This window comes from Mytilus edulis, chromosome 12, assembly GCF_963676685.1.
Source record: "Mytilus edulis chromosome 12, xbMytEdul2.2, whole genome shotgun sequence".
Taxonomy (NCBI): domain Eukaryota; kingdom Metazoa; phylum Mollusca; class Bivalvia; order Mytilida; family Mytilidae; genus Mytilus; species Mytilus edulis.
The window spans coordinates 43,762,473-43,772,761 of record NC_092355.1 but is presented as its reverse complement, the minus strand read 5'-3'; the positions used below and the strand labels follow the sequence as shown (position 1 = coordinate 43,772,761).

The 10,289-nt window shown below is 31.4% G+C and overlaps 1 protein-coding gene across 1 annotated transcript; it reads left to right on the top strand.

Annotated features, from left to right (window-relative positions):
• Nucleotides 1-309: 309 nt before the first annotated feature.
• LOC139497101 (uncharacterized) lies at nucleotides 310-8,130 on the top strand. Its single transcript, XM_071285157.1, has 6 exons — nucleotides 310-500; nucleotides 2,493-2,621; nucleotides 2,934-3,071; nucleotides 4,544-4,624; nucleotides 5,336-5,411; nucleotides 7,420-8,130. The coding sequence occupies exons 4-6, from the start codon at nucleotides 4,558-4,560 to the stop codon at nucleotides 7,871-7,873; spliced, it is 597 nt and encodes a 198-aa protein (XP_071141258.1). The 5' UTR covers nucleotides 310-500; nucleotides 2,493-2,621; nucleotides 2,934-3,071; nucleotides 4,544-4,557; the 3' UTR covers nucleotides 7,874-8,130.
• Nucleotides 8,131-10,289: the final 2,159 nt, after the last annotated feature.

Here is a 10,289-nt window from a genome sequence, read left to right as displayed (position 1 = left end):
GAGACATGTCACGTTGTACCAGGAAAGTCATCATAGGTTTCAACAAGTGTTTATTTTTACTCAGAAAATATCATATGATAAAGCGAGAAGCATCAAGTACCAAGTCTTTGACTCAGACCTCCCTAAATTTAAATCAAGGAGAGCCAGCTAGCAAAAGACAACCGATGTGGGTCTAAATGTTTAACAATACTAATGAATATTGATACATATTACATGGTATACATAAAAAAAACCCACTTATTTGTCCAATCATTCCTTAATATGTTTTATTTGTTTTTCAGTTAATTCTGTACATTATTACTGTCATCAAGATACATGGTTGGACGCACAGAAATTTTGTAACAAAAATGAAAGTGGCAGACTGGCGACTATTGAAGAAATACGTGATGCTGGATTGAATTGTAATCAATCAAGAGATTCTATTTATAGTTCTTCTGGATCAACATACTGGACTGGGAATTATAAAACAAATGAAAACTCAGTCTGGACACACAAGCTTGGTAAATATTTGAATCCATGTGCACACTGTTCTGTCACTGCATTCTAACTTGAGGTTTGAATATAAAACGCCCAAAAAACATCCCCCGAAAAACAAACAAACAACTGACGCACCTTTTATTAAAATGACACCACAATCATTACTGCGAGAATAACTTGCAGTTATTTTATTACGTGCAATATCAATTATTTCAGTTAAATTTATGACGATCTCACAATTAACAATTAACTTACATTTGGTACTTTTATAATGTTTTTCCCAATTTGTTTTGCATGCATGTGCAAATGTTCTGTCACTGAAACCAGACTATTTGTACATAAATTAGGCCGTTTGTTTTCTCGTTTGAATTGTTTTACATTGCCATTTCGATGCCTTTTATAGCTGACTATGCGGTATGGGCTTTGCTCATTGTTGACGGCCGTACGGTGACTTATATTTGTTAGTTATTGTGTAATTTGGTCTCTTGTAGAGAGTTGTCTCATTGTTAATCATATCACATCTTCTTTCTTTATATTTAACTTTGATTACAAAATACCAAGGTTAAAATAATCCATGAACTAACGTACTGATATCATACCTACATAGAACAATGATGGAAAAAGTATATGATGATTTGTTGCTATAACTTAGTTATTGTAAGTTTCTGGTTCATCAGCGGCATTGGTCCTTTTGCCCAGTACATTTACAAATTAAGAATTAAATGTTCAATCATACTCGATAAAAAAAGGAAAGCCGAAATTGAACCTTAACAACTGTAATAGCGTTAACGGTACCAATTACCTGCACCAGATGCGCACTTCGACAATACATGTCTCTTCAGTGATGCTCGTGACCAAATTATTTGAAATCCAAATCATATATAAAAGATGAAGAGCTATAATCCAAAAGGTCCAAAAAAGTATGGCCAAATCCGTCAAAGGAATCAGAGCTTTGCATGAGGGAGATACATTCCTTAATTTATAATAATTTCGAACATTTTGTAACAGCAAATTATAATAACATATAAAAAAATGTATTTTCATTTGGTACTGGCTTCTGGGCTGGTGATACCCTCGGGGACTAACAGTCCCCCAGCAGAGGCATTGACCCAGTGGTAGTAATAACATTAACGGTACCAATTTTCCTGCACCAGATGCGCATTTCGACAATACATGTCTCTTCAGTGATGCTCGTGACCAAAATATTTGAAATCCAAATCTTATATAAAAGATGACGAGCTATAATTCAAAAGGTCGCAAAAAGTATAGCCAAATCCGTGAAAGAAATAAGAGCTTTGCATGAGGGAGATACATTCCTTAATTTATAATAATTTCTAACATTTTGTAACAGCAAATTTAAATAACACAAAAAAATCCGTATTTTCATGCCAGTACCAGAGAACTGGCTACTGGCCTGGTGATACTCTCGGGGACTAACAGTCCACCAACAGAAGCATCGACCCAGTGGTAGTAATAACATTAAAGGTACCAATTTTCCTGCACCAGATGCGCATTTCGACAATACATGCATCTTCAGTGATGCTCGTGACCTAAATATTTGAAATCCAAATCTTATATAAAAGATGAAGAGCTATAATCCAAAAGGTCCAAAAAAGTATAGCCAAATCCGTGAAAAGAATCAGAGCTTTGCATGAGGGAGATACATTCCTTAATTTATAATAATTTCGAACATTTTGTAACAGCAAATTTTAATAACACAAAAAAAAAACGTATTTTCATGCCAGTACCGGCTTCTGGGCTGGTGATACCCTCGTTTGTTGTAAAATTTGTTGTGAATTTTTCGAAGGGGTTGGAATTTGATTGGGTTGAGTCATATCTTATGCGCAAAATGTGTTTATTTTTTGTTGTTGATTTGATGTTTTATTGACGTATCATATCCTACATCTTCATGGAAATTGTGAATCTCAAACTTCATATTTTCATAGGAAATGTCTAAATCAATGGACCAACAGTTAAATTATATCTCTGTAATATGTTCCTTTTTTTCTTTTAAGACGGAAAGACCATATATGTAACAGAGTGCCAATCATTTTGCTGTACAGGTAACCATAAAAATGAAGTTAAGTCAATTCTAGCAAATACTACTTGCCAAAGTAAGACGGATGGATTTTTTTGTGCTTTTAGTAAGTAAATATACATATATATTTATAAATAAGTTATTAAATTTCTATAATTGTTTTAGCAGAATATGTATATTGGCGGATTCTACTGATACATTGATAAATGACTATCGGCATTTCATGTACCGAGGATAATTTGTCTTTTTGACTAAATCTTCATTGAATTAAAGTTTGTTCCACTTTGTTCAGAAATATGAATTCAAATTCTGTTTTTCATACAAGGTCGAAACATGTTGAAATAAACGTAAATTGAGTTTTAATTAAATTTAGTCAATATAAGGAATATAACATATATCGGGTCGTTTCTTTTAACAGCATTATTGAACAATACGACGACAGATAGAACAAAAACCTTTATCAACTCAGCAATATTGATCCAAGGAACATATAGTTTTACATCAACAAAGGCTTGTGGTTATTATGAAGGAGCAACAAACGAAGACAAAGTTACAGGTTGGTAATAACGACAGACTACAAGTATAACTGAAGTCAACTGCAAATGATATGCGATCATTAATTTTTTTATGGAAAAAATATATTACAACATACAGAGACATTAAAATGATTCACATCCGAGGTAACTGACTTAAATCAAGTTAACTAGAATGTTTGCTGTAAATTAAATTTAAAACAACATAATTCATAAAATATTTAAGACATGAAGATCAAATACCGTTTAAAATGACAGACACGAGCTTTCATCGTAGGCATACATTTTCTGTTTACTTGTACAGTGTATACACACATAGCATAAATACTTATTTCTACATTTATAGACTTCTATGGAAAGCCAGTATTCCGCAACAACTGGTGATAAAATACCAAGGGGAATAACAGAAAGCAAAACCAATCCGCGGATTAATTATCTTTGCATTAGTCTCTGATAGAAATTACACCTTACTGGAGAAGAAACTGTTTAAAAACATTCCATAATTATTTCTCCGAAAAATGTGCAAGCAAATTGACATCGTCTTACAGAATCTTGAATGTTTGATGATTATTGAATTTAGTGTTACATTAACGGTACTTATTATACTGCACCTGGTGCACACTTTGAAAACTAATCTGCATTCAGTAATGTTCGAAACCAAAATATTGAAACATCTGAATCATAATATAAGGACAAAAGGTATTAAATTACAAAAACCTATTTCAACAGATAAATCTGAAATTATAGATACATGATGATTTGATAGTAATGATCTTAAACTCGTTATGCATCCAGAACACAGAATAAATATTACAAGGTTACACTTAAAAAAGCACATTTGAAACGTATAAATGTCCTCCCTAAATTAGTTTTGTTATGTTCTTATGCTAATCAATCTGAAATCTTCCATTCCGGCATCAAAAGTGCACAGTTTAGTACTGGACATTTTTGAGCAAACAAATAAAGAAATATATGACAATACGATATCATTTCTTGATCAAAATGGAAAACAACGGTTGTTTAAACATATAAAAACTTAAAATAAACTAGAATTTCATTTGACAGATCTTAATATTGATACAAGGAAACTCCATTGGTGAGTTTATCCTAAAACACCTATCTATAGATGGACTGGTTTCTTATGAGCGAACCGGTTAAACTCCACAAGTCAAGAGAAATAAATCGAGTAATACGTTTAACGATTTAAAACCCCAACACAAAGATCCTTACAGTAATGAAAATGAAATATTTTCTAGATCTAACTACATGCTTAATAAAGTATCATTATCATTTTTTTTTTATCTAAGGTTATAGAAGATAGCTGAGTTCTATATTAATTTTACTCGGGGTGTTGGTTATTCTTGACACAATCGAACATTTAGTCTTATTTGTCTCTTCTTCTTCATAATAGTGTACACATTCCAATACTAATATTTTATGCTTATGGGAAAAAGGTCAAGTTAAACGATTATTAATTCGTTCACTGTGCTTCAAGGTACAACCAGCACTATGGTAAAGCAGAATGACAACAGGAACTATACAGCAATTTCAGAACACCAAGCAACTTCAAATATTGGTAACACCACTAACATTTGTGTGATGATATTTTACATAATAAGTTTTACATAATTATATATTTGTTTATAAAAGTATGGTGTTGACAGTATTTCTAAATTATGTTATTTCCGATGTTTGCTGGAAACCATTCGAAAACTAAAGCTCAAATGGACTTTGCATTTATAGGTTAATTGTTGTTTTAGTTATATTGGAATAAAGAGTTATGTGGCTTTGTCTGAAAATGAAGCTGCGAAATATAAAAAAAATCATACGTCTTGTGTTGTACAAATATCGAAAACGAATATAGATATTTCAACAGGAAAAGGATAAGTTTAAGGAATCAAATCAGTTAAACGAAAAGAGAGTAAGGGTTAGGTTATATTAAAGACATAAAGATAGAACGAAACTTTTAATAAGTCTGTTCCACTTTCTGCTTACCATGACTTACTGTAAACTCTCGTAAACGATGAGGATGTAAGAACACAAATCAGTCCATGACATCCATAGATTTTGGATTTTCCTCCCAATAATCAGATACATTTTTTATTCACGTGAAACTAAACACCGACAATTTATTCAATCAGTGTTTTTTTTATAGTCATGTGGTTATCTATTTTGTTATTTTCAAAAGCAGGAGATGTACTTCAGATTGATTTACCTCTGAAATGTATCTTTTAAGTTACACTGCATTTATACAATTAAAAGTATAAACTTTTATTTCTATTTTTAGGTTTAATTGTCGGTGGAGTGTTAGGCGCCTTGGTAATTTTTGTCGTCGTTATCGTAGTTGTAATCTTTGCATTACGGTACGTGTTACCTTAGTTTTGAAGTCAATATTTCAATTTTCAACGTTAAAATTAGTTATTATGGTGTATGATTAAGAGCTATATTTGCTAATAATACGTACTGGTTTTCAGGTTTGATTCATTCTTCAGTCTTAGAAAGACAAATGCGACTTTTGTTTTATAAATGCCGCCATCCAATCAAAATGCAGCATTCGTGTATTGGCTGGTTGTCTAAACCGGGTTTACTTGTGAAGTATATATTTTATGTCATGTTCGATGGTAAATAGTGCAAATGGTATTACCAATGTTATTTCAACTGAAATTACGTTTAATTTGCATAGGGATAGTCTATTTGAAGATGTGTGTGATATGGATGATTGCCGTTATAATTATAACTGATTTCAAATCACCTATCAGTGTCATCAAAGGAATTTACAAAACAATTACTGGAAACTCCATTGGTGAGTTTATCCTTAAACACCTATCTATAGAAGGACTGGTTTATTAAGAGGGAACCGGTTAAACTCCGCCCAGTCAAGTGAAATAAATTGAGTAATAGACGTTCATTCATGGAATCTTTTTGTCTGCTCATTTCTTTTACTTTTTTCGTATCTTGTTTTAATACCTTTTTTTGCAAGGATGTTTTGCTATTTAATTGGTTGTAAGGATTGTTTGGAATTTTATTTTATTGTATTAAACAACTTTTGTTTATATTTGTGTCCAACCAAATTGTTGCATGCAAATACCATTATATATAAATATCGTGCTCGTGAATCAAACCTATACATTTGAATGTATCAATAGCTTATTTGGAGCTATATAACCACAGCAGGTACATCACATAATTGTCAAATGCATCTCCATAATTTCTATATCAATACATTATGATAAACTTGATGTATGCATGCAAACGTCGTGTACAAGAAAAGCGTTTTACTTGACAATCTGTCTTTCTGTATCTTGTTTAGCGGAACGTTTATCATGTTAAAAATGTTTAGATAATCACAAAAACTTAATCGAAGAACAAATACGTGAAATTATATTTTGTTCTTTGCAAGTTTTATATAAAATTGTTATGTATCTTTTACATATCTTTCAATTTAATCAAATTTAATTTCCCACTAATCGCTTTAAATTTTTTTTTTTAATTTGCCTTATATTAATAGCTTTACTTTTCACGTAGCACTTTGTTACAAGTATATTTTGTTACAGGCCTTTAACAAAAATCCAATAATCGACTGGATATTGTTTCATTCTATAAATACACAATTGTTATAAAACGCAGTATACAATGTATCTTATTACGGCCCAAACTTTAAACCTAACATTTAATTATTTAAATGTTTCAAGTAAAAATATAAAAATATTTTAAAGAAATTTAGCTTCTTATCATCATAAATAAAAAATAATTTTGGATTATCTAAAAATTAGGAACTTGGTTTAGTATTTGAAGCGTCATTTGATTAGTCTATATGTTCACATAATCTGTTGTAAAGTTGATCTAAATATCGCTCACAAGGTACACTTGTCCTATAATATATACATTTGTATCTTCGAGAATGTACATTAATAATAAAATAAAATATCTAATAAAAAACGTTGAATGTAAATGATATGATCCTTCAAAGTCTTATATTATAGGACAATGCCATACACATAATTCCGAAAAATAATATAATCGACGAATGATTAATTGCGGAACCTTTCACTAATGCTTTGATCACAGCTGATGGAAATATGACTTTTGTGTAACTTGAAAACACGGATATTGACAATTCCTATTCCGTTCCACGGTTATGACTGATCGCTTGTTATTATCAAAGACGACGGATGACACTTGTGGTCAGCAAACTACCAACCGTCCAGAATATCTCAATTCTTCCTCATTTTTGGTGATGTGTGAGTTCTTTACCAAAGCTTTCGCTTTGACGACAGTTGCTTGTCTCTTTTATATTGTTTATCTTCAAACTTAATAATATAATGTTATACAAAGGTATACATAAAGTGTCATTCTATCTTTTGCCGCCAGGAGAAAAGAAGCTTCGACCAAAAACCAAAATGCTGAACAGATTGAAATTAGAAATGAGGATCACCAGAGAAACAATCGTTCAAATAACACAAGAGTGAACCAACTTTACGAAGATGAAGGGGCACGTGCTGATAGGCCTTTTTCTGTGAGAACAAAGGAAGCTGAAATTGCTAATGAACAGGAAGGAAAGAAGCCGAATGATGTTTATGCAGTTGTTATGAAAAACAATAAGCCGTCACCTTTACAAGTGGGGCTTAACCCTGTAGTAGCTTCCGCAGACGAAGTTGAAAGTGAATATGACAGGATGAATATTACACCAAATTTTCTAGAAGATAACATGGAAAATAATTTGTACGATAGCAGTATAGCTGAACGATGCGAATCTGACCCAACGTATAATACTGCAACAAATATAAGGCATAGCCGAATCAATACTGGAGATATGTATAATTAATTATAAAATGAGATCAACTCATAGCATTTACATAACATTGTTATATACATTTAATCTTATTTACAATATACGGTTAGGTATGCTTATGTAACTAAATAGTGTGTTCAAATATTATTTGCATTCGTTTTTTTTTAATAAAAGGTGACTGAGAGTGCATTTATAGCCAGATCAAATTAGCAAATTACATGCATTGTGTAATTATTCAAAACATGAAATGTATCATGTTTTGATGCGCATATTTGCAACTAGACCGCACTGTATATTATAACATCTAATGATGTTTTTTGGAATATTTTTGCTATGTTTGATCTTAAATTTCACGTGTTGTATTTCGTGATATTATTTAGGTCTATTGTTATGTCATCGGTTTAGATAAGAGCCATCGTGATATTATAGTGTACGATATGTTGTCACTTGATATGACCCTTCCTTAAATGTGGATAGAAGAAACAGCTTGGTCCGATTTTACTCAGATATCTGAGTGGTTGCATTCGTGTTTTGTATAATATATTATTTTTGATCGCTGTTGTTTGTTTTTCACTTGAAGTCATTCTTTTTATATTTCCCTTGATGTTGTTTTTATTTGTTTCGTTGGTTTATAGTTTTAGTTTAACATTTTAAGATCACTTCTGAGACCACTACTGTTTCAGTAGTATGTCCCTTGAATATTTATCGATGGATAAAATGTTAAAATATATTACCTTAAGTATTGTATAAAATCAAAAAGTATCATATCCTTATATTTGAGAAGAGAGTTTGTTTTACTGAACGTTAAAAGACGGCAACCAATGACACAAAAACAAAAGGTGACCAAGAGGTCGGCATCCACTCTTCAACAATACAGTGTTAATTTATGATTTAAGATCTGCAATGAAATTAAATTATATTTCTGAAGGCAAATGCTGTAATTTCACTCTCAATCAAATAAAGAATCAATTTACGGAGTTCAATGTTTGGGACTGGTAATCAGACATGATTGGTTGTTGGTTGCTTTACATCAACATTTAGCAAAAATGAGGCAGACATGAAATGGGTCTTTACCATTATGAAGGTCACCAATAACACGTCAAATTTGGTTTACATCTCTTTCGACGACATCAAACTAGGGACACTTAGTTCTCTGTTTACTTGACAAGATCTAAAAAGTAAAATCACAAAAAAACTGAACTCCGAGGAAAATTTAAAACGGAAAGTCCCTAAATAAATGCCAAAATCAAAAGCTAAAACACATCAATCGAATGGACAACAACTGTCATATTCCTGACTTGGTACATGCATTTTCTTATGTTAAAAAATAATGGATTAAACATGGTTTTATAGTTAGCTTATCTCTCACTTGTATGACAGTCGAATAAAATTCCATTTAATTGGCAACGACGTGTGAACAAAACAAACAGACATGCATGTGTAATAGTGAAAAATGTCAATAAGGGCACAGCAGTCAACATTGTGCTATATATTAATCACTATAGAAACAAACAAATATAAAATAGATAAACATTTACAATGCACAAAAACACAATGACGGGATGTATAAGTACAGATCTACGTCATATGAAAGAAACACAAAAAGGCATATAGGCAAAGCATATTAGCAAAAATGAGCTACAATGTATGTTGACAGTGTTTAAAGGACAACTACGGCTTGCTATAGAAAAAATGTCAAGGTTTCTTGTCTGCAATATATTTTTATACATTCTAGTACTCGAAGTTTGGTGACATCCTTTAAAATAAAGGGGTAGCACCATTCTTATGGATTTAAAATTTGACTATATTAAAAAAACAACTAAATCTGATATCGAATGACATCCTTTACACATTTTTTTTCTAAAAGAGTCTGCATCATACTTCCATAGAATGTCGGTTTTGTCCTCGTTATTTTTTTTTTGTATAAACACTTGATATTTTTAATACCATGAAAATTAGAGTTGAGCCATACATGTATATGCATTTGAAATTGTGCTGTATAAGAAATGCAACTAAATCTGGTATCAAATATTATACCTTACAAAATTGAATTAATTGTTTCAAAAAAATAGGCATAACTTGCACTTTGTAGGAATGAAAAAGCTCTCAAATTATCATGGAGTCCTAACAAATGTATCTCGTCACAGAAAATGACCAAAATACCGTGGTGCAATTTCAGTTTCAGTATATAATGTCTTCTCTTATATATTTCGAACACGTGTAACAAAAACAAATTGTGTTTGGTTCAAATACAATTCAATCCTCAATAAAAAAAAACTAAACCTTGACACAAAAAGGCACCAGTCTTTGACAAGTACTAAATGAACGTTTAGACATGATAAACTTTGCACAATAGTTGCTTTCAAATGTTACCCCTGATATAAGTATTCAGTAAACAAACAGTTGATGAGCAATTGATGCAAAAAATGTATTACAAGAAAAAGCATGA

Bases quoted from the DNA above. Each gene is read 5' to 3' on its own strand.
- LOC139497101 (XM_071285157.1), top strand. From the start codon at position 4,558: ATGGTAAAGCAGAATGACAACAGGAACTATACAGCAATTTCAGAACAC. The intron at 4,625-5,335 runs GTAACACCACTA...TTCTATTTTTAG, and splicing joins CCAAGCAACTTCAAATATTG to GTTTAATTGTCGGTGGAGTG. The intron at 5,412-7,419 runs GTACGTGTTACC...TTTTGCCGCCAG, and splicing joins GTTGTAATCTTTGCATTACG to GAGAAAAGAAGCTTCGACCA.